The 25,094-nt window shown below is 37.1% G+C and overlaps 1 protein-coding gene across 1 annotated transcript in view; it reads left to right on the top strand.

Moving 5' to 3' along the window:
* Window positions 1-25,094, top strand: part of epb41l4b (erythrocyte membrane protein band 4.1 like 4B) — a 29,480-nt gene that overhangs the window by 2,208 nt on the left and 2,178 nt on the right. Inside the window, exons 2-22 of the mRNA XM_026284909.1 lie at window positions 6,694-6,798; window positions 7,093-7,135; window positions 7,760-7,838; window positions 10,095-10,139; window positions 10,619-10,671; window positions 10,789-10,909; window positions 12,356-12,443; window positions 13,885-13,973; window positions 14,086-14,155; window positions 15,339-15,508; window positions 15,587-15,696; window positions 15,862-15,892; window positions 16,046-16,079; window positions 16,888-16,994; window positions 18,508-18,647; window positions 20,455-20,564; window positions 20,665-20,748; window positions 22,574-22,638; window positions 22,725-22,820; window positions 22,910-23,033; window positions 24,461-24,555. Of these exons, the coding sequence (XP_026140694.1) occupies window positions 6,694-6,798; window positions 7,093-7,135; window positions 7,760-7,838; window positions 10,095-10,139; window positions 10,619-10,671; window positions 10,789-10,909; window positions 12,356-12,443; window positions 13,885-13,973; window positions 14,086-14,155; window positions 15,339-15,508; window positions 15,587-15,696; window positions 15,862-15,892; window positions 16,046-16,079; window positions 16,888-16,994; window positions 18,508-18,647; window positions 20,455-20,564; window positions 20,665-20,748; window positions 22,574-22,638; window positions 22,725-22,820; window positions 22,910-23,033; window positions 24,461-24,555 (1,859 nt within the window). The remainder of the gene's footprint in view (window positions 1-6,693; window positions 6,799-7,092; window positions 7,136-7,759; window positions 7,839-10,094; window positions 10,140-10,618; window positions 10,672-10,788; window positions 10,910-12,355; window positions 12,444-13,884; window positions 13,974-14,085; window positions 14,156-15,338; window positions 15,509-15,586; window positions 15,697-15,861; window positions 15,893-16,045; window positions 16,080-16,887; window positions 16,995-18,507; window positions 18,648-20,454; window positions 20,565-20,664; window positions 20,749-22,573; window positions 22,639-22,724; window positions 22,821-22,909; window positions 23,034-24,460; window positions 24,556-25,094) is intronic.

Raw genomic sequence — 25,094 nt, 5'->3', positions numbered from 1 at the left:
AAAAAAGTTAACAGCTTAAGTAATTTGTGGATTTATGCGTATTGGAGACGCAAACCATTTAAAACGATTCATTTCGATTTGGTGAACTGGTTCAAAAAGATCCGGTTACATCGAATGATTCGTTCACGAACCGGATATGACAAACTGGTTTGTTTTGAACTGTCTCACAACAGACACGGAAGAGAAGACAAGGATAGGATAGTGAGTTCTAAACCAAAAACAATGGCTGCATCTAAAATCACATACACTCTATGTAGGTACTTTTCTTAAATTTAAATACTTTGTGACAGTTAAAAATGTAAATTCTATATAGTATGAATGTAATCTAAACAATGCCACCAGACTATCGTAAAAGTTCTCGACTCTGCGTTTGTTTACTTGCTCAAAATACAATTCTGGCTTTGCCGCCCCCAATCAAAGTGTTCTGTAATCACTCCGCTTTAGCTCACTCCACGGTTTTTTATTTCCTTATTGCTGAACGAAAACCCACTTCGAGCGATCATGAAGTGAAAGAAAACACGGATGCTCCTACCGTCAAAAACCTTTTCTTCAGGTAAAATCTGCTTCCACACCACTCTGGTCTAGAATGCCTGAACATAAACTAATGAAAATTATAGAAAAATGTGTCAGAATATCGGCACTCTTGGAACGCCTCTGGGCCAATCAATTTAGAGGACTAGAAAAATTACACAATTATATTTAAAGATGAATATTTCCTTCTTTCAATACAAGACCTGTAAACACCTGAAGCTTGTGGCGCACAAGACAATATTATTGTTTTATATTGATTGTTGATTTATAAACATGGCTGTCATAGTCAGGCAATGTTATGCCGTAGAAGTCTGAACATGTCTAAGAATTTATAAAAAGACTTGTTTGTCAGAACTTCAGCATAACAAATTAGGGCTGCACAATTAAATTAAATTTCTAATTGCGATTACAATTACATGTATGGATGTCACAATTACTTAATCGTTCAAAATCAACTTATGTTATTCTGCATCCTTAAAATGCATTGTTTTCCTTCTACATGTTATCTTAAGGGTTTTCCCCATTATTTTCATTTTAGTTTTAATATAACATTTATAATACCATTCATAGTTTCATTCCTTTTTTTAATATTTTTTTTATAATTTTTATAATGTATAGGTGACATTTGAGGCTTAATCCTATTAGAAAAGCACAAAAAGTATTTCAGTTAGTGTTTTCAGCTTGATATTTTTTAAAATAAAAATAAGGCATGCAGTTGCATCAAACAATGGTATACACATAATTCAATGTCAATTGTGATAATCGTAATTAATAATCACAATTACAATTTCAAGGGAATAATGCACAATTATGATTTTTGTCAAAATCGTGTAGCCCTGTAACAAATGATGCATTCCTTTAATTTGATGATTGCCAATGTCAATGTCATGGTTGAGTTCCAACCATGAAACCTGATAACCAGTATAACTTCAAGTCCACATGAAATCAAAATTTACTATATTTACTTTGTTTGCCTAAATTGATCGTTTTGTTCTGAACAATTCATCCATGCGAGTCAATCCACACATAAAAAAATTTTGGCTTCATAATCTTTAATCAAAATCTGAAAATGCCCCCTCCCCTCTGCATTGGAGGACCTTCACTGATGACGTAGGCTTGAGGAATTGGGTGTCTGCTTTATCCGTAACCACGTCCCTCCAACTGACAGTAGACAGGCTGCCTGTGTGTTTGCGAGCATTGACAGTGCGTGAAAGAAGAGATGGCGAGGAGGTGCATTTTTGGTTGTGGAACTCACGGAACACTTTTCCCTTTCCCTAAAATTCCCTCGTTACGGTCCAGATGGCTCGTTTTTTTTTTTTTTTTACATTTCGAGGAAGGAGGGATAACAGAGTGGTCACGGATGTGCTCGAAGCACTTCACGTGCGAATGCTTCAAAAATTGGACAGAAAATGAAATGGGGTTTGTGAAATATCTGTCATTAACAGATAACGCTGTCCCGTTAGTGTACACCGTTGGTACCTCACAAAGTATGACGACGGTGAGTTGAAATGAACCATATCTCATGCAATTGAATACACCTACTTATCTAGATCCAATCAGGTGCTAGTTGGAAAATAAGCCACGCCCACTATTTTCATCATTTATTATTCCGTTTCTCTCGGAAATACGTCACAACACTTGAGAAAAGTCGTTTGCAACTTCCGTTTCACGGGGACTTTAAGTCTGGGTGCCTTGTGGTACTCTTATAAATGTCAAAATGTGAAGTCTTTATCAAGACCAAATGTTAGCACAATAGACTAGTGCTTTCAGACTAGTGCTTTCAATTGAAAGAAAGAAGTACATTGTCTATAAATCCTTCAAGTCATTGTATCATTGTATTGTACTATTCGGTATGTTCAGGCAAAGCAGCTGGACTTCTTTTTACATTATATATATATATATATATATATATATATATATATATATATATATATATATATATATATATATATATTATTTTTTTTATTTTATTTTTTTTAATTAATTTCACAGCATATAGTATCAAGCTCATACTGTGGCTCCGATGAAGTTTTAAGACTCTTTAGCAACAATTGTCACTTCATGACAAAATAAACTCAAACCAAGCTGAATTTAACACACTTCTTCGGGAAAAAGTCTCAAAGTTATTAAACTAATATAGGTTGGATTTACTGTTTTTGAAAGAAGTCTCTTATTGCTCTCTAAAGCTGGCAAAAACACAGTAAAAGAGTTATATTGTTATATTAGTGTTTTTTTTATTTGATGTTTCAAAATGTAAGTTATTCCTGTAATGGCAAAGAAGCATTTTCAGCAACCGTTATTCCAGCCTTCATTGTCGCATGACTCTTCAGAAATCATTCCATGCCGAGCTGGTGCTGAAGAAACATTTCTTAATATTATCTCTGTTGTAAACAGTCTTGCTGCTTAATATTTTTGTGGAAATTGTGACATTTCTTTGAGGAATAGAGTTCGAACAGTTATTTGAAATGGAAAGCTTTTGTAACAATAGAAATGTCTTTACTCTCGCTTGTGATAAATTTATAACATGCTTTGTTAAAATGAATATTAATTTCTTTGAAAAAAAAAAATCTTACTGTCCCCCAAATTATGAATGGTAGTACAAATGAGAAAATGGCTTAGAAAATTGGAAGCCACTTATATTAGCAGCTTATTTAACATTGTCTTTGGGGAACTCTAAAATAATGTTGCATTTAATTGACTTATTTCTTTTAGTCTGTAGAGATGCTAATTCAGTTTACAGTGCACTGTGATTGGCTGATTTCCACTCAGGGAATACTCATCGTCCATCATCCTCATGCTCATCTTAACAAGGAGTTCTTGCCATTTCCATGGCCTATTCTGATCATGTGCTCAGTCCTTCGCCTCACAATATTCTCCAAACCAACAAAAGAAATCAGTCAAGCTCCATAAAATGGAACCAATCAATAGCTAAATTCCAAATTCTTTGCATGCCCTTAGCATTTTTGATCTCAGTGGAATGTCGGCCTTGAAAATAAATGGACCATCACACAGCTGCGATTATCTCCAAAATAGTTTATGGAGTTATTTCTTTGTGTGTTCTTTTGTGGTCCCCCTCATGTAGACCCTGCATGAAATAGAAAATACAGACTTTTGATCTCTCTTTGGCCTTTGAAGGTGCTCTGGGATTGTTATTATCCATCAAATGGCTTTTCAATAAGACTAGGTTTTAGTTAAAGCTGTAAAATTTTTAATGTGGCTGGCACTCTCTCTGAGTTAAAACGAACCAATATCCTTGAGTAATTAATGTACTCAAAAAGTACACTGACTGAACCGCTGTGAAGAGAGAGCTAAAGATGAACACAGAGCCAAGCCAGATAATGAACGAATAATTGACTTGTTCGCGGAAAAGAAACAAACTTCCCATCACTACTGGTGATCCGAAAACCGATGCAACCGGTTCTTGACTCGAGAACTGTCTCACAACAGACACGGAAGAGAAGACAATGCTGAATAAAGTCGGCGTTTTTGCTATTTTTGGACAAAAATGTATTTTCGATGCTTCAACAAATTCTAACTGACCCTCTGATGTCACATGGACTACTTTGATGATGTTTTTATTACCTTTCTGGACATGGACAGTATACCGTACATTTTCAATGGAGGGACTGAGAGCTCTCTGACTAAATCTAAAATATCTTAAACTGTGTTCCGAAGATTAACGGAGGTCTTACTGGTTTGTAACGACATGAAGGTGAGTTATTAATGACATAATTTTCATTTTTGCGTGAACTATCCCTTTAAAATAACCGCGTCATCTGCAGGTCTAAACTTGGCAGAGAGAGAGAAGGCGCACAGAACTGGAAAGGCTTGAATAAAGCGAGTTTGGCTTTTGATAAAAATAATAGAGGATATAGCGCTGAAAGATATTTACCATAAATGACACTGATCACTTGTTATGTGATCCGCTCTGCTGTTTTGACGCGCTGTTCACTTAGGGTGCTTTCACACTAGCACTTTTGGTCCGCACCCGGGTTCGATTGATGTTAGAGTTCGGTTCGTTTGGATGATGTGAACGCTGTCTTCCGTACTCGGATGTGCACCCGCGAACCGTACCCGACTCCACTTAAAAACGGTGGTCTGGGGTACGCTTCATGTGAACTCTGGTACGGTGAATGCAATCGTACCAAATCGTGGATGTGAACGGCTTTTAATGACAAATCATTTGATGAAAATGTGTGTTTCACTCACTTTCCTGATGAGCGTGACTCACGCGCTGCAAGCAGAGAGCTGTACATCTCATTTATGTTCGCCTTCAACATTCTTTAGAGCATTTTCAGTACATTCGTAAGACAGATGCAAGTACCATTATGTACCTAAGCTTTAGAAACAAAATGAACAGTTCAAAAAAGTAATACATAAAAGTGCAGAGAGTAATGTTATGCATTTGCCGCCTTCTCTTGCCCTGTCGTTACCAAGCAACGGGGTAAACAGCTGCTGGCTTGATGACTCAAATATTGGGGGGGCAGGGGGAGGGGGAACAACCGAACTTGGGTTCGGACCAGGCAAGTGAACCAAGTGTGAAAGTACCCTTAAAATAGTGCTGTGTTATGGCTTGCGCCCTACATGGATGCTGGGGTGTGGATGCCGTCCTCCTTCTGAATATCAGTTATATAAGTATTTAAGGATAAAAGTCCATGAGTCCTTTCCCTCAAGCAGAGAGTATGTCTGGATTATTTTCAAGTCGAGTCTGAGTCAAGTCTGAAGTCTATAAAAATGCAAGTCACCAACTCCGAGACACCAACTCGAGAGCGCATCTCTGGCCCTACGTGAAAAATGAATTGCCACCTCCTGTTAAATCAAGAAAGAACTGTGATTAACCACATTATTTAGAGTTTAATTTCACTTGCCAAACTTAGGCCTGATTACTGCCAGACCTGTTGAATCAAGAAATCACTTAAATACAACCTGTCTGACAAAGTGAAGCATGCTTAAAGAGCAACACAACATGCTGCGATCTAAAGAAATTCAATTTTTTTTTAGAAACATTACATCTGATGTAAAACCAACACTTTTCACTGCATTTAATAAAAAGAACATCAAACCAACAGTCAAACGTGGTGGTGGTAGTGTGATGGTCTGGGGCTGCTTTGTAGCTTCAGGACCTGGATGACTTGCCGTAATTGATGGAACCATGAATTCTTCACTCGATCAGAAAATCCAGAAGGAGAATGTCCTGCCATCAGTTTGTGACCTCAAGCTCTAGCACACTTGGGTTATGAAGCAGGACAATGATCCTAAACACACCAGCAAGTTCATCTCTGAATGGCTCAAGAAAAACAAAATTAAGGTTTTGGAGTGGCCAAGTCAAAGTGCGGACATAAATCCAATTGAGATGCTGTGGCATGACCTTAAAAAGTCCATTCATGCTCAAAACATCCAATGTGTCTAAAACAATTCTGCTAAGAAAATTGGCCAAAATTCTTCCATAACGATGTGAGAGACTCATTGCTAGTTATCGCAAACACTTGATTGCAGTTGTTGCTGCCAAGGGTGCCACAACAAGTTATTAGATTTTGGGGGGGGGCAAACTTTTTCAGTTATGGACAGCTTTTTTTCCCTTAATAAATGAAATCATTATTTCAAAACCGCATTTTGTGTTTATTTGGGTTATCTTTGTGTAATTAAACTTACTTTTATCTTAAACATTCAAGTGTGAAAAATATGCACACAAAAAAAAGAAAAAACAGGAAGGGTCAAAACCCTTTTCAAAACTCTGTATATATACATGTGTGTGTATATATTTGTGTATATACATCTCATTTAAATGGAACAATTTGTAAATTGTATTGATTTTATCTGTTTATTCTTGTCTATATTTTCATTGTATGTAACCTGATTAAACATAAAGATGTTTCTTCTGATTGAAAGAAAAACATCAAAAGACTAAAATAGAAATAATTCTGAGATATTTTAAGCTATATCCCTCAGCTGTAGTGAGTGCATATGAAAATCAATGTAGCATGTGTATCACTCTGCCTAATCAAGGCCATCAAGCCCTGCAGGCGCACTGGAGCAACTTCCTGCCGACGACGTGCTCCACAGGTGTCCCCTTAAACTGTCACAAAATCACTGTCTAGTGCCAAACTTGCCACATGCCGTGATTGATCTGTACTTTTAAATGTGTGTGTGTGTGTGTTTCAGAAACACTCCAAGGGACAGGATCTGTTTGATCAGATTATGTATCATTTGGATCTGGTGGAAGCTGATTACTTCGGCCTGCAGTTCATGGACCCAGAGCAGGTTGCGGTGAGTGTTACTTAATGAGCGTTCGTATACGTGTGTGTGTGTGTGTGTGTGTGGGGTAGTGACCTGTTTTTCTATAAACTGCAGCTCTTAGACCAGAAATGAGCAATGGAGAGTGTTAATGTGAAACAGCCACTCAAAATCTATCAGAACAAAAGGATTTTTTATCAGCACTCCGATAATAACTCCTAATAACAAAATCTTTGTCTTGTTTCCTCTCCTTCCCTCCCACTGTCTCCCCCAATCCTCCCTTGCTGTTTTCTGCTCTCTTGTTCTTCACATTTCCTTATGTTTCAGCAATGGTTGGATGCAGCTAAGCCCATAAAAAAGCAGATTAGACGTGAGTAGTCTATCACACACACACACACACACACACACACCCTAATACAAGTAGTTATTGTGGAGTTTTTTAGTCGGCTGGTCACAGATGGCTGATGACCTTGGGCTCATGATCTACTGTTGCCTTAGTGACTAGTGGCAAGTGACAAGCGTCTATGAGTGAATACTATGGGTGTGACTGGAGCTAATCCCAATATATGCTGTTCAAGACATACCCCACACAGTTGTTAGATGGAAGAAGTGGGAGATTGAAATAGCATCAATATAATTTGATTTCGGCAGTGATTTAAAATATTTCAGACTATGCAACTTGTGTGCAATTCAAAAAGGAGTAAAATAAGACCATTGATTCAGTCTCTCTGGTGGCTTTTCTATATTATAGTGTAATTGCAGTGCTACCCTTCAGAATGGTGTATGCTTTATAACACTTTTAAAAGCCGTTGAGTCACACTGAATCAACATTAGCTGACTTGTCTCTATGACAACAATCTTTCATAACCTTCAAGGAGAGCTTCTTGTCCTTTTTCATTTAAAGTTTATGTACTAATTTCATAGTCACTGACATTGGGTGTCTGTTTTATTCCGGTGTACACATAATCTTACTTGTGAAATCTCTTTGTTGTAGATGGACCTCAATACAGATTGTTTTTCAGGGTTAAATTCTATTCTTCAGAGCCCAATAACCTCCACAAAGAGTTCACCAGGTAAACAGCAGTAGTAGTCATATATTTCTAACTGTCTTGTAAAGCGCTTTAATCAAACTAAGATTTTTGTAAGGATTAATTCACCCCAAAATTAAATTGTCATCATTAATCAGTACCATTTTGTTTAAATCTGACCTACTTTTCTATGTGAGAAACAGATGATGTTTGCATGTTTTTAAACAATATCGTGGTCTCCACAAGTTGATGAAAACTGCAGCTATAAAGCTCCAAAATGACAAAAAGGTGCTATTAAAATATAATAAATGTCGTCCATATGGTTAATGCACTATACTGTCTTCTGAAGTGACGTAAAGTTAAAATATCATATAGCTTCAGAGGACTGACATACTCTTGAGTGTGAGTACTTTTGTTTTTTGGGGGTGAATTATTCTCTAAATGTATTAGAGATGCATGATATATCAGCATCATCAAATGCTTACTCAAAGTTCATCTTTAAAAACACTTTAATTTAACAATACTATAAACTTAGCAAATCTCAAAATTGTCTTATTGTATATTATAATGTTGTGGTTCCTAAATTAATTAAAAAATGTATGGGTATATTTATTTATTATATTCTGTTTATATATATATTGGCCAGATTTTATTAGTTCATCCTACACGGTGCCTAGTGAAAGTTTTCACACCCCTGCATTTTGTTTTTACATTTTGTTATGTTGCTGCCTTATGTTAAAATGCTTTAAATGTAAAAAATAAAAAAAAACACACACATCAGTCTACACTCCATACATCATAATAGCAAAGGAAAAAACAGTTTTTTAACATTTTTGCTAATTTGTAAAAAATAATAAAACTTAAATGATTCCATTGCATAAGTATTCATACCCTTTACCTGGGTTTGTTGAAATTTAGCTCCGGAGCATTCATATTGCTTGTAGATGTTACTACAATTTGACTTAACCTGTGGCAAATTCAGTTGAATGGGTGTGATTTGAAAAGGCTTATGTACAGGTATATTATGTGAAAATTGAGACTTAGTATGTGTGTTAGATAAATGAGTCTATAAGTGTATAAATAGTGTTTGTTCCACCTGAATGACTCCATTGTCGTTACAGTGCTGTTCATGATGGTGAGTGGGGGGAGAGCAGGGGGGTTTCTCCTTATGTCCACGGTCATCTCCACAGTTTTGGGAGTGTTGAGCTCCAGGTTGTTAAGACTGCACCAGACAGCCAGCTCTTTAACCTCCTGCCTGTAAGTCTTGAATGAGGCCGATGAGTGTAGTGTCGTCGGTCTTTAGATGTGCAGTCATCTGTGTAGAGGGAGAAGAGCAGTGGAGAGAGAACACAGCGTTGAGGAGCTCCAGTGCTGATCGTATGAGATCGACTGACAGATCTCGGAGACGGAGGTGGGCATAGAGAGCTGAGTTAGTTTGGGCAGGAGGAGGTTTGGAAAGATAGTGTTTCAGTAATGCTTTAATAATGCTTTATGCTCCTCAATGAAGGTAATTTGCAGAAAGCACCTAGAGAACTCTCAGACTGGGAGAAACAAGATTTTCTGGTCAGATGAACCTCAACCTCAAGCATCATATTTGAAGGAAACCAGGCACTGTTCATCTCCTGCAGAGCAGCCTCCCAAAAGTAAAGTGTGCTGGTAGCTGGTCTCATGCTGTGGGGCTGTTTTTCAGCAACAGGGACTGAGGGACTCGTCAGAGCAGAAGGAAAGCTCAGTGCAGCAGAATATAGAAATAGCCTTAATGAAAACACAGTCCAGGGCATTCAGAAGCTCAGACTGAGAAGAAGGTTCACCTTCCAACAGGACAGTGACCCTAAGCACACAGCAAGAGTGGCTTATAGACAACTCTGTGAAAGTCCTTGAGTGGCCCGACCAGAGCCTGGGCTTGAACCCAATCAGATATGTTTGGAGAAACCTGAAAATGTGCATCGGCCCCCAAATGCTAATGAGCAAAGCTTGTCACATCAAACACAAAAAAAAATTAAAGCTGTAAAGCTGCTTCAACTAAGTACTGAGTTAAGGGTATGAATACTTATTCAATGTACTTTCAGATTTTTTATTTTTAATATCTTTTTGAATTGGTGCCAATTCTGTTTTTGCTTTGTCATTATGGTGTGTGGAGTGTAGCTTGACGTGGAAAAAAATAAAAAAAGTAGTTTAACGTAAAGCAGCAACATAAGACAAAACATTAAGGGGTGGGAATACTTTTGCAAGGCACTGTATGTATGCTAAATTATTTGACCTATGATATGACATTTATGTTTATGTAACCATTTTTTGAAGGTATCTCTTCGTACTGCAGCTTAGACAAGACATACTGTCCGGCAAGTAAGAAATTACCCTTATCTCACAGCCAGACATATACAAACATGCACACGTAGTGGAAAAAGAGAGAGAGCCTTTCATATCCTCCTTTTTGCCCTGTGTCACACCTCTGACCCTCCCTCTGATACGTGCACACACAGTAAGGCAGGGTTTCTACCGGGGTCCAATAAAAGTGCTTGTTTCATTGTGTATAATCTGGGTCTGGTCTCCTGGGTGCTGCTCTGCTCCTTTTTAATAAAAGAAACTCAGATGAGAACCAACACACAGCTTCTAATTTAAGAGCAAAGATACGCTCCGACACACTTTCCCACACAGGGGGCACACACTTTCTTACATAAACACGGGGTCTCGTCATCTCACATTTTACAAAAGTGTTTGATAACTACGTTGTTGAATGCTTTGAAAGTTGCCTTCAGTAAGTGACAAACACATTTACTTGCTGTTTTAAGGATCATTAAGTCCTTGCCTTCTTCCCTGAGCAGGTTAAAATGTCCATATGATGTGGCTGTGGAGCTCGGGGCTTATTGCTTACAAAGTGAGTTCTATGTGTTTTATGGGCAGTTTGGACTTTTTTTTTTTCCATGTATTTGCATATTTACAGCAGATTTTTGCCTTTTAATTTCCATTTGTATTCTATTTCACGTGTTAATAGGTGAACTTGGGGATTGTGATCCATTAGAACACTCTATAGCTTTGGTATCAGAGTTTCGCTTTTCACCCAAACAGACGGAGATAATGGAGGCAGACATCTACCGCAAATGGGCTGAGTGCAGGTATTTCTTATTCCCAATCTTAAAAATAAAAATTTCAAAATGGGGCTTTCCTCTGATGTTAAAAGCATTGATGCCAGTAAAGAACCTGCATTTTTTTGTGTATGTGTACTAGTGTACAGTTTGGCAACTAACAGTACTGTATGTCCTGAGATACAAGTTGAAATACTATGCATCTTGAATAATCATAGCCAATCAGAACAGATTTGGGACCAGATTTACTAAACAGGGCAAATTAGCATTACAGTGCAATTCCATAAAAGCTCAGATGGGAGGGGAAAATTCTGTGGGTGATTTACTGACAAGGTGTGTATTAAAGAACATCCTTAATGACCAACACAATCTACCAAGAGCAGCGCAAATTACTGCCTGATTTCTTTTTTGCATTAAATAATGCCGCAAATACCAGTGAATAGACGAGCGCAAATATTAGTAAATCTTGTTACATGATTCATTTAAATACTTTCCTCCCATAAATTTAACAATCGAAAGTGAAACGCCTACAAATGCATGTTCAATAGGGTGAGTCGCAAAAATAACTGTCCAAGCCTTTTCGGTGCTAATTTCCCACTGTGTGTCTTTAGTGAATCCTGATGGTAGTTTTTAATGCCAAATGAGGGTTTGCTCTGGCACAAGCTGATAGTAAATCTGATATAAAAGCATTTAATCAATGAGCAAGCGACCAACCACATGTAATTTAACAATCTTGTTAGGATAAAAAGTAAGATTAACAGAGATGTATTGCTTGATGCTTTGTCACATTGCACCTCAGATTACAACACTGTGTAATACTGTGCTTGTGTGTTTTTTGAACGAAGTCCTTAGAATGACTGAAGTGTCCGATTTAGTTTCAATTAGATTTGGACACTTTCATTTGCTAGTGATAATCACACTTGAACTGTTTACATGCATTTAACTTGAACTGAAAACTCGGTCTCCCTGTGGTTTTAATTAAATCCTCAGCTCTGCATTTGACCCTGTTTTAAGAGGAATCATCAAAGTCAGCGTGCTACTGTACAAGTACGTGCTTAGCTGCAGATCATTCCCTACAGATGAGCTGTTGCATTTGTTAAATGGGTCTGGATTGTTTGTTGATCTTGGAAATGAAATTAGAAATTTTATAACTTTATAGACCTGGGGGTTGAATATATTCAGCGCAAGAAGAAAATAAAGGCTTGAATTGAATTCTTGCACATTCTGTCAGCCAATGTAACGATTTGAGCACCGAGCAGAGGTATGATGTGAGAGGATTTCCGGAGGTTAATAACAAGTGCAGCAAGACTTTGGATGCGCTTGATGGGACATACAGTAAATGCTGTCAGGCTGTACAAGAGGGAGTTGCTGTAGTCAGGCTATGAAATGACAGGGCACTGGACAGATTTGAATGATGAGTTATGATGTTCATTACTGCTCATGAATTTGAATGTTCACCGGTACGTCTCTCTACAGGGGAATGAGTCCTTCTCAAGCTGAGCTGAATTTCCTGAATAAGTGCAAGTGGCTGGAGATGTATGGAGTAGACATGCACTTTGTGAAGGTGAGATCACTCCCTGTAGTTAATTTACGTCCTTCCAGTACTTGAATTTCAAGGATTGCAGTTCTAAGAGTGTATTTAAATTCTTGGTTTCATTTTTATTTTTTATCTTGCACCCAGTTGTACCCGTTGTACCACAATAGGAGAATTAAACACCATGAGACTATGAGACCATGTAATACCTGCATTACATCATTTTACATCAGCATTATACCTACTTATAAGCTGCATTTGTGTGACGATTTAATTAGATGGTCAGATCTCCCTCTTTCCTTGCTTGGGAGGATTACTGTTAAGATGAATATAATGCCCTGGCTTCTTTATCCACTACAGATGATATCTATCTTATTGCCAAATAAAAGAATTACAGAATGGTTTAGCTCATTTATATGGAATAAGCGGAAAGCCAAGACAAAATTTTCAAAACTGCAACTCTCCGGTTCTTTGGGGGACTGCAATGAGCCAAATGTCAGAAAACACCAGTTGGCCTGTCAGCTCTGATTCATAGCCGAATGGCTCAAAGAGGACCTAAATCTATTTGGCTTGATTTAGAGGCTTAACAGTTACCTTGCCCTCTACAAAATCTGTTATCTGAAGGTAATTAAAGTTAAGTAAAGAGAAAATTCTGTCATTAATTACTCGTCCTCATGTTGTTCCAAACCTGTAAGACCATCATTCATTTTCAGGACACAAATTAAGATATTTTTGATGAAACCTGAGAGCTCTTTGACTGTAGACAGTAGGGCTGCACAATAAATTGCATGCAATATTTAATACATATCTTGTCAGTAAAGCTGGTTCTGTAATCAGCGGTAAATCTCAATCACGTGCATGCTTTCACATGGAGCAGCATTAACTACACCGAGCCATTGTTCACTGACAAGCTGCACAAAACCATGATCGTATTTTTATCACGATCTAATGTGTAACTTGTATGTGAACTGAAGCTTTACCTCAAGTTTGGACTCCACAGGATTTTATTTATGTTTAAGTAATATTCTCTTCTTTCTGTCTTTTCTATTAAAATTGTAAAAGATGGGCATTGTCTGTTGGTTGGTTTGGTTATGTTTATGTAATAAGTGGTTGAAATGTTGATAAAAGATACAATTAAAAGTACCTGTGATATCAGGAGGGACATTACCATTTACAGTAAATGTTTTGGGAAAGAAAAAAATTAAGAAATTAATAAATGGATGGATTAAATTGGTCAAAAGTGACAGTTTATTTCCAATAAATTCTACTATTCTATCATGACTTCCACCCAGTATTAAGCGGTCTTCTACAATAAATAAGAATAAAAGCATTGTCAAAAACATTAAAAAAATTATTATAATAATCATACTCACCCCAAACCTTTGAACAGTAGTGTATTGTACCTGTTCAGTTAAATGTGTGTAATGTACTTGTGGGACTGCTGTGTAAAATGCTCTATGCTGACATGCAGGGACGGGATGGAGGAGAATATGCTCTGGGACTCACACCAACCGGAATCCTTGTTTTTGAGGGATCCAGTAAAATTGGTCTCTTCTTTTGGTGAGATTCACATATACACTCTAGTTGTTCTGACCAGTGGCTGACCTTTGACTTTTCAGTCATGGCTGATACTTTCCATCTCAACATACTTTACGTAAATGTTTCCATTCAGGCCTAAAATAACCCGTCTTGACTTCAGGAAGAACCGACTGACATTAGCAGTTGTGGAGGATGATGAGAAGGTAAGTTTAACATACACAAAATTGCACTGGCTTATCTGTGCTAACATTGTAGACATTCCTGTATACCAGGGGCTTTAAGTTTTGGTTGATAAGCTGTTAAAATAATCACTATTGCTGTGATGTCATACTTGTAAATATATTTTAATTTTGCTTAATACATATTAATGTGGGAGAAACAATTGAGTATTTTGCTGAAATATGGCTTTGTTCATGCTGACTTCATATTTTACTTGGATTTTCACACATTATTTTTAAAGGGTTAGTTCCCCCAAAAATGACATCTACTCATGCTCAAGGCATCCTAAGTGTATGACTATGTTTAAAAAAAAAAATCCAATCAGAGTTGTAATAAAAATTGTCCTGGCATTTTCTAAGCTTTATAATGGCAGTAGGTGGGTGTTTTTGTTCAACAGTCCAAAAGAAGTCCAATAAAACTCCATCCATAATAAAAAAGTGCGTCAAACAGCTCTGGGGGTGAATAAAGGCCTCCTGTAGTGAATCGATGCATTTTTGTAAGAAAAATATCCACATTAAAAACAGTTTTCTCTAGCTTGTGCTAACTGTCATAAGTGCAAGTTGTTCTGAGCGGATGATAACGGACGTATGCGTACCGCATGCGCCGGTGAAAAGTGATGAACGTGGAAGCATAGAGGAGAGAGCAAAACAAAACACCGGTCATGAATTAGAAGTACAAAATGAGGATTTGTAAAGAAATATATTTGGAGGATTTCGTTTTTGATTTTTAAATATGGGTAGTTTTCTTACAAATGCATCAGTTTGCCACAGGAGGCCTTTATTCACCCACCAGAGCTGTGTGAGGCACTTTTTATTATAGATGGATCCAGTTTTTTGGACTATTGAGCAAAAACACCTGCCCACTGCCATTATAAAGCTCGGAAGATCCAGGACACTTTTTTTGTATAACTCCGATTGGATTCTTCTGAAAGAAGAAAGTAATATACACCCAGGACATCTTGAGGATGAGTAAATCATAGGCTAATTTTTATTTTTGGTATGAATTAACCCTTTAAACCATTCATTCATAATTAATTTCAAATAATTTTAGTATTAAAATCTAATAGTAAAACATTAAACAATTACTTAATAATTTGTAAAAATCCTGTGCTATATCTACATTTTGAAGTGCTTTAAAACTAAGGCGCCTGTATGTTTGTGGGTGCAGGGCCGAGAGCAGGAGCACACATTTGTGTTTCAGCTTTCTAGTTCTTGGGAGTGTAAGCACTTATGGAAGTGTGCAGTCGAGAGTCATGCCTTCTTCCGGCTCAGACAGCCAACCCACAACAACAGAAGCCGCAGTGACTTCACACGCCTCGGCTCACGGTTCAGATTCAGGTACATATCCGTACACCTATTCTGGCAACATATTTACACTGTCGCCTTTTTTAAGTGTCATGTTGTTTGTTTTTACAGTGGAAGGACTGAATATCAGGCCACACGTAGTGGTAAAGTCAGGAGAGCAAGCACTTTTGAGAGAAGACCAAGTAAAAGATATCCATCACGAGCCCAGTCTATGGTCAAGAGTATGTCTGTGTGCCATATGCAATATTTCCTTTCAATAATCAACTTAATGCATTTCTGACATGCTTAATCTCTGTGTCTGCCACTCTAAAGCCTTTAAATGCTGCTTTAACATAAGTGCAATGTCACATATGTCATATTTATATAATTGCTTTTGTCTTCCACAGCCATAACTCCAGCAAAACATCCACATTTAAGGTAAAGCCACACAAACACAATTATGAGCATTCAGATATAAAAACATGTTTTTTTATGCTTATTTCATTATTTTTGTTGTGCTTGTGTAATGAAAAATGATTCTATTGTACTGGTTGTGACTGAGTAATGAAAGATTCTCTTTCCATTCTGTAGTGCACAGACCAGCCCCGAGCCAAGCTTATCACCGGTACTCTTTAAATATACTTCATACTTTTATATGATTATTTGAGGAAGAAATACATGTGAGGATTTAGTAGCTTTTTCTTTTGACTGGGATCCAAAAATGCAAAAAAAAATTACATTGTTTAAAGGCTGCCTAAATATTAATTGAATACTTTTTTTATTATTAATATTTAATATATATTTTTATGGTTTAAGTTTTTTTAAAAGACAGGTTGGAAATTGATTGTTTTATTTTTTAGACGGTGTAACAGTAGTAAATGTTGATTGTAAGTCAAAGTTTTCTTAATCTATTGTGAAATATTTTTTTGAGATGTTTTTGGCCCCTTCAAAAGGCAAAAAAATTTAAAACTAAAAGGAGATGAAAGAAAAAGTTATATATTTTGGTGCTTCTGGTATCGACTTCCCCCAAGAAACTTTGCATTAACACGCTTTGCATTATAGTTTTTAACAAATAAATAATAATAATAATCACAAAAATTTGCAATCAAATGCAAAGTTTCTGAGGGAAATATTGAGGTTTTTTCAAGAGAAAGCTAAAGTTTTGTAGGAAATTGTTCTCAAAATACTTTAAATAAATTTTATCCTCCCATCACATTTTTTTCTCATCATCATAGTCCCATAGAAAACCTGAGTCTTATGACTCATTTCAATCTCCAAATAACATTCTGACAAAAAAAATAATAATAAAATTCTTATGAGCAAAGCATAATGAGATGTATTTTTTCTGATATTTAGCTGAAAAAATTCTTAATCCTGAAGTAACTAGCAAGAGACTTCACTCACATGAATCATATTTTTCTGCTTCCCTCCAGTATAAGCACAACATTCCAGCTACACAGGATCCCTGGCAAAGATCACATCTGTCTAGTCCCCTATACGTACAGCCTATGGAACTGGGACCCGTTCCGCCACCACACAGGTATACTTTTTTTTTTTATCTACCGAAACTGAAAGATAAAACCTATGCCAATCTTCCAGTTTCTGTTAAAAATATCACAAAATGTAGGCCGATCTCATCTGTGTTTCACCTGCATGTGCATGTGTGTCTGATTTAGACCCTCTAATGTGGAAAGACCCCCTGCGAGCAGTGGTGGGTTTGGTGAGACCAGTTTGGTTGAGCGCAGTGGCAGGAGTGTGTCGATCATGCACAGAGACAAACTTATGACTGCGCTGTGAGCCTGTGAAAGAGTGTTTGGATGAGCCACTCACCTTAGTACAAGAGACCGCTGAACGCTCGCATCCAGTCACAGTGTGTCATCCATCTGCATCATCACACCTGCAGGAGGCTCATCCATTGCTTGTGATCATCCATCATGTGAAATGTCGCAACAGACTGAATGCATCCTGAAATGACAAACATATTCAGCATATGCAGACCTTGACGTCTGACTCTGACAATCTGACGATGTTTATAGCTTTTAGAGTTTTACATGATTTACGATCAAATTTAGAACTAGAAAATTATCTGAAAGACGATGTCAAGAATGGATATGTAACTGCTGCTGTTGTGGTTTTATATTCTATAGCAAGGTTGCTCAGTTTAGTTCCAATGCTAGTCTTAACACATCTCTCCAAGCTGTTAAGAATTATGGACAAGTGTGCAAGCACCTTCCAAAAGGCAGATTGAGCGCCGTTGTTCTAGATTATAGCATATTTTATCATTTTAGTTCGTAGATTTGTGCATAGTATGTCTAAAGTTTACTTGTATAATATCATGCCAAGCACTTCACTGTTTACAAACCCTGCTTTCCTTAATTTAAATTCACCCTGAAAGTACAGCAGTTCTATATGTGCTAATAATCATTACGTATATTTGCTGAAGTGTTAAGTGAGAAACCTTTGTGTTTGGCCATTGAAATCTGTTCAATCTGCAAGGGACGGGGCTTTTAATGATTACGGACTGCTGCAATGAGACCTGCCTTAATAAATGTGTTGTTTACACTAATCGACTCAATTTTGATTATGTAAACCCTTGACATTTGCTTCTCATTTTTGTATTAACATTTGCACTGTTCCATTTTCTGTTTAATAACACCATTTGCATAAACAGTTGTTGTTTTTGGTCCAGCCACTGAAATTACTTTCATCAGCACTCTGTTATTAAATTGGAAAGCTGTGTGTGCATGTTTCTGCATGTAATTTTACCGTGGTTATTCATAACGTGCAACTTAAAAATACTTCAATATATATAAGTACCAGTTCAGGTTTGCATTGGTCTTATGCTGGTGCTAACTGTGTTGTGAATGTATAGGATCAATAAAGATGACATATGCCATTCTGTTGCGTGTGTGTGGGTGGGTGTGTCGACATGTATGAATGAACTTGAGAGCCTCTTTTGTTTTCTGAATCTTTACGTCATACAGCCCAAAAATAATGTGGAGCTGTCATATGTACCATTGTACACTTTGTCATTGCTGTGCATTGTTTTATAGTTTCCCTTTGAGCAGTGCAGACACCCGGAGGTTTAGTGTGGAAGAGAACGAAGCTCCTCTTTCTGGAAAGATCCATCACTGCTACCATCGCCATGGATACGAAAAACAGGAAGCATTGTGCCTCACAACAGTTAAACCTAGTGAGTCCAGAGTCTGACTATAGCTACTTGATTTAATATGGGTGCAGCTTTTGCAAAATAAGAGATTATATTAATTTTCTTACATTTTAAAGACATGTATATTGTAAGATATTTTGTTTATATTTTCTCCACCAATGCAGAATTCATTGTTGCACACATCTCTGAACAACTTGCGCTAGTGATTTGTGTGTTTGAACCAGTCAAGTCGGTTAAGTAAATGATTTAATGACTCTCTCACTTGTTGCCACCTGTATCACTAAAAATTCTTGTGGCGCTAAAAGCATTGTTGGCAGCTGACATATAGTTGTGCTACGGGTGTCCTGAGTTCCCACCTTGAGGACTTTTCCCAATTCTGCCCCCCTCTCTCTCCCACTTCGTTTTTTGTCACTTTTACACTTTCCTGTAGTAATAAAGTAAAAAAAAAAAAAAAATGCCTTAAAAAAAATTCTGGCAAGTTTATTTATATAGCACATTTCATACACAATGGTAATTCAAAGTGCTTTACATAAAAGAAAAAAAAATCACAAAAATAAAATAAGGAATTTTAAAACTTTGAATTTGAAAATGATTTAAAATTAGTTTAAAAGGTTTAAAATGAATTTAATACCATTAAGAATAGAAAATGATTATACATAAAAGATAATGATATCAGTTCGGACATTGCACAGTGCTCGTTCAATAAATGCACAGCTAAACAGATGAGTTTTGGGTCTGCATTTAAATGTGACTAATGTTTTAGCACATCTGATCTCTTCTGGAAGCTGATTCCAACTGCGGGCGGAATAATAACTTAAAGCGGACTCACTTTGTTTTGTGTGAATCCTTAGTATTTTTTATTGACTCTATCCTAATGATCTGAGCGGTCTGTTAGGTTTATATTCAGTGAGCATATCTGCTATGTATTTAGGTCTTAGGCCATTGAGTGATTTATAAATGAGTAAAAGTACATTTTAAAATCAATCCTAAATGTAACTGGAAGCCAGTGTAAGGACCTGAGGACTGGTGTGATATGCTCAGATTTTCAGGTTCTAGTCAGAATCCTGGCAGTCTTCTTAAGATGGCCGGTGAGGAGACCATTACAATAGTCCACCCTGCTGGTGATAAAGGCATGAACAAGTTTCTCCAAGTCTTGACTGAAAACAAAATCTAATTCTTGCAATGTTTTTTAGATGATGGTATGCTGGTTTAGTTTGATGCTTTGACATGACTACTGAAACTAAGGTCTGTCTCCATAATCACACCAAGTCTGCTGACTTGATTTATAGTTGTTAGACACCTAGAGTCAAGGTATGCATTCACCTTGAGAACTTCATCTTTGTTTCCAAATGCATTGACTCCAGTTTTTTCCATGTTTAACTGAAGAAAATTCTGGGACGTCCAACTGTTAATTTCATCAATGCATTGGCAGAGGGAGTCAATGGTCCTGTAGTCATTTGGTGAAAAGGCTAGGTAAATAGTAATCTTGGTGTGAATGACTCTTTAATGTCTTTATAATGGCATGCAATGCACTTTATAAAGATCCAAGATAACACGTCTTGTTCTAAAGTTACAATTTACAATAACTTTATAATGAGCTAAACAACTCCATGTTGGTAAACAATTGAACACTTGGGAAGTAGGCTACAGGTACTTCCATCCCTCACAGCCTTGTTTTCATTCCTGTCAAAAATTAAACATGCTGGTACCCTCACTAAGATCTATTGGACTGCACTCCGGGAATACCGCTCTGCCAATCACATTTGAGGAGTGAAACTACCATGTAAAATTCAGAATAAGTATGCTGATGAAGTATGTTTGTTTACATCAGAAGCTTGGGTCGTGTCTCCTGGGCTCCCGGTTGAGTTGGATCGAGCTCTACAGAACCAGCTAGAAGCAGAACCTGCAGCCTGGCCGGCCCTCCACATCAATATAGACATGGTCAGTAATGGAGATTACAGCCACCTGGAACAAACAGAAAATATTTTTATGGCTCGTTTATTCCATATGAATAAGAATTCGATTCCCTTTGTCACTACAGGCAGAAGAAAAACCACTTTCCGAGAAAAGTCTTCCTTCCTCCCCTGCGGTTTTACAGGAACAGCTCAAAAGCAACATTTCAAAAGTAACTGCTCACACTGAAAAACTGCATGAACATGGCACTCTATTCATTAAAGCTGATGCAAAGTTAACTTATTTATATATCTGCATCTAAAGTGACTGAAAAAACAGGTCATTCCAGATTTAAAGTTGCGATGAAATGGAAGTAGCAACATCTTTTCCACTCACCCTGAAGTCAACCTAGGTGTATATGACTTTATTCTTTCATACGAATCCAGTCGGAGTTATTTAAAAATACTGTCTTTGATCTTTCAAGCTGTTTGATGCCACTCAGTGGTGGGGCTGTGTATCGGCAAAAATCTGGCAATACGATATGTATCACAATACAAGGGGGTGCAACACGATATGTTGCGATACACTGCGATACTGTAAGCAAGGCAATATGTTGGGATATGTGTTATTTTAGGAATAGGATATATTTTCGGAAAGATGTCATTAAGAACACACCACCATATGCAAACCTAAGCAATAAATAAAACAATTTAACCAGAACACACTGGGATCTGCATGTGCAATAATTAGACCTGTTTACATTCAACTTTATTGAAACACTTTTTGTGTAGTATGATTAAAGGGGGAAAAATTCAAGTGCTTGCAGGGTTCTTTAGTTAAACGTATATGTATGAAAGGTATTTTATAAAAAGACCATATATATTTTTAGACCCTGCTTTAAAGCTTCACAGTGTAAGTTTACAATTGTGACAATGTCATAACATTTTGATCTGAACAAAACAATTACATCTACTTAATATCCTAAAGAAAACAAAACAAGTCTAAAACAATAAAATAAATACAGATGTTGAACATTCTCAGAAAGTTTCAGCTTGGATTTTACAGGTTTTTTTCAGTGTGTATTTGTTTCGACTCGAGCAGCGCCCCAACTGCACAAAACTCCCCCAACATGAGAGAAAGCTGCAGCCACTCGTGGACCCTACAGCCTGTACACTGTGGAGAGAAGTGAACGTGAGAGCTCGGCTAGTATCGTTGTATCGATACTTAAGAGAAATTAGTATTGGTACCGTTCAGATATTTTAGTACCGATACTTACAGAAATATTGATATTTTTACAACACTAATTCAAAATGTAATAATCACTTCTAGCTTGCGCTCACAGTTGTAAGACGGAAGCAGTTCCAGGGGAAACAGCTAAAAAAGCAGCCTGAGAGATCAAACACAATTTTTAAAGTAACTCCAACTGGATTAGTCTGAAAGAAGAACGTCATATACAACTAGGGAAGTCATCAGGGTGAGTAATTTAAGGCTTAATTTTCATTTTTGAGTGAACTAACCCGTTAACCAGCTTGATTAGGTCTCCTTTACCAAATCCAAGAATCCTGAGGTTGACCAAGATCTACTTCGTTGACCTCAGGAATAACCAAAATAATGGTTCCAATAGGATTTTTTTGCAGTGATGTCATAGAAGAACCTTTTTTTTTTTTTTCAAACAACCTTTTCGTGAACAGTTTACCAAACCATTTTTTAGTGTGAAGAACATTTTATTAGTCTAAAGGATTTTCATGCTCTGGAAAGAACATTTTGTGCAGTGGAGAGGTTCCAAAGAAGTTAAAGTTTCTTCATAGAAACATAGATGCCAACAGAGAACCTTTATTTTTAAGGGTATAGAAATTAAAGACCAGCTAGGAACTACATAAACTAAAGCCACCTCTCTTTTTGGCTGGATTTTGGAAAAAAAATTCAAATACTGTACAACTATACACAGGATAATTATAACCGTTTATAAAGCACAAATATTCAGATTACAGAATGAGGGCATGTGGCAGTAATGGTGAGATGATGCATAGCTTGTGCTCTGCTCTCTCCTACTGTAGCGCACCACCCAAAGTGATAGTGGAACCTCAAAGGGGAACTCTTCAAGTGGAGACCAAACTGACAGGTGAGAACAGCTGGTTTTCAAATGGTTTTCAAGCATCTTTGTCTCCATGTGTTATTATATTCACTGACTTCAGATTCCTATCCCAGGTATCCCAGCTCCTCACAGGATTCAGGCTCGAGCAGTCTGAACATAGAGAAGCCCAGAGTGGATCGGCGCAAACGCCTCGTCAGACAGTTTAGCTTGTGAGTCAGTAGGACGACAGTGTTTAATTCCTGGGGCCTTTTAGATTTAACAGTATGGCCTCTCTTGATATATTTTATGTGTCCTATAGTAACCATAGTGATGAAGATGACCTCCCTGAGGCACTTGCAGCTATATCCTCCCAGTGCAGTATGGGAAAATCCTCCTCAAACAGCTCCTTGGACAAACAAGTCCAACCACCCATATACCCACCGGTAAGATTTACTATATGCCCACTCCTTCAGGAAATGGCTGTGAATGGGTGTCCCTTATTTTGCCTTGCTGAAGGTGCCAACCCTAGCTGTTGATATGATTATTGATTATTAATTATTATTAATATGATTATTAATTCATGTTAGCTGGTCATTTTGTGTCAGGATCACAAAAACAGTGAAATCTGTTTTGTTTTTTTGTGAACAGTTTTTTTTTTTTTTTGGCGAGATAAGCTTTTAGCAATTATTTAAAATGCATCTGATCACTCTACATAATCATCTAGAAACAATGTGAATTAACACCAAAACCGCTTAAGCTGCAAATTTTGCAAAACACCAGTAGACTGATCAGTCCGTCTCGATTTAGAAAATGAAACTCGGTCAAAAAAACGCATGAAGTTGGTTACCTTTAGCGTTTGTGCATCCCTCTAACCAGTTGTAGCCTGCATCACTGTTCACGCGGCAGCGCGCGACCGGGAGAATGGCGCTAACTCAACTTATTTTAATGGTGTCAGCCACTTCCAGTTATTTTAGCAGTGTAAAATTAGTGTTTGCACCATTTGTTTAAAGTAGTTTTACTATGTACATGGCACTTTGTTCTAGTTAAGTTACTCCTGTTAAAGTGAGTAGTCTAATTATGGGTAGTAATGAAATGTTCATATTTTGGTTTTGGGAGACCCCAACAAAAAGTTGACATGCATGCACTCTTTCATTATCTTATGATATGCATTTACTCCAAAAGGAGTCGCTCCACGATTATTTTTTTCCAAACTAATCTGCGGTGATGGTCCGATTGGTCTTATTTTTACTTTCTTTATGCCTGTAATGCGTGATAAAGCAGCGTTTGTGAGCGCAGTGCTGTTTTGTGTACAGCGGCCATCTAGTGGCAAAAAATTAATTTTGCAGTTCAACGCGAAAAGACCCCAAAAGTGGGCGGGCAATATACTAATCAACATTAACAGTATTGACGTGAACATTTAACGGCTTGGGATTCGTTTTAAAAACGACTTGTTTCAGTGATTCAGAGTACACTTTTTTTTGAGAGAGAGAGACAATAACTTTATATATGGTGCACTTTCAGATGTAAAACTTTGCAGGATGTTTTCATTCACTTGCTGTTACACTCTGCACAAAAGGTCATTTTCAAAAATCCATAATAGGGGCACTTTTACGAATAAGGTGTAGACCTGCGCCTATGTATACTGTATAAATAAGATAAATAATGTATGCTTTAGTTAAATCACAAAATAAAATCCAACCATTGTTTCTGATATAAATCGGCTTCTATCGAATAACAGTTTCATTTGGTTTATTACAAATTTGTGCAAACAAGTTCCCCCACCACTTAAATCTCTGTTTAATCCTTGGAGATGCTATGTGACAATATACAGACCTTAGTTTTTGTTTTGTTTGTTTTTTCTCCTTTATAGCAGAAGGATACGTCACGTTTAGAGCGTGACAACTCTCCCCCGTTCTTTCCAAGTCCTGTACCTCACCTGCTGCCGTATGCTACACATACAGAAAGGTAAGATAATATCACAAAGACACTGGTTTCCATGTGTTATGGGGAACTTCCAATAGATGTAATGATTTTTGATGTAATGACTGAACAAACTGTATTTTCTATCCCTTTACCCTAACCCTACACTTCACAGAAATATTTTTGCATTTTTAGATTTTACAAAAAAATTTTAATTCTGTTTTATTTAGTCTGTTTTCCTCATGGGGGGACTACTAAAAATAAAATGTTCCCACAAAGACAAAAAATGACTGGTATTACTGTCCTTGGGGACATTTGGTCCCCATAATGTAGGGAATACTTAATGTCCCCATGATGTAGGGAATACTTAATGTCCCCATAATGTAGGGAATAGTACACACACATCATTCAGGCCCTTGAATAATTTCATTAACATATAAGTAGATATATTTTCCTATATTTTTGGCTGCCTCTCTGTGACTATTCATATCTTTCTTTTGTTATGTGTGTTTGTTCATTTTTCTTTCCATCTGTTGACATGATTCTTGGCGTTTCTCTGATTGTTCCCATCCTTCTTTGTGTTC

The sequence above is a fragment of the Carassius auratus genome, chromosome 16 (assembly GCF_003368295.1).
Source record: "Carassius auratus strain Wakin chromosome 16, ASM336829v1, whole genome shotgun sequence".
NCBI lineage: Eukaryota > Metazoa > Chordata > Actinopteri > Cypriniformes > Cyprinidae > Carassius > Carassius auratus.
This window is presented reverse-complemented; position numbering and strand designations above follow the sequence as displayed.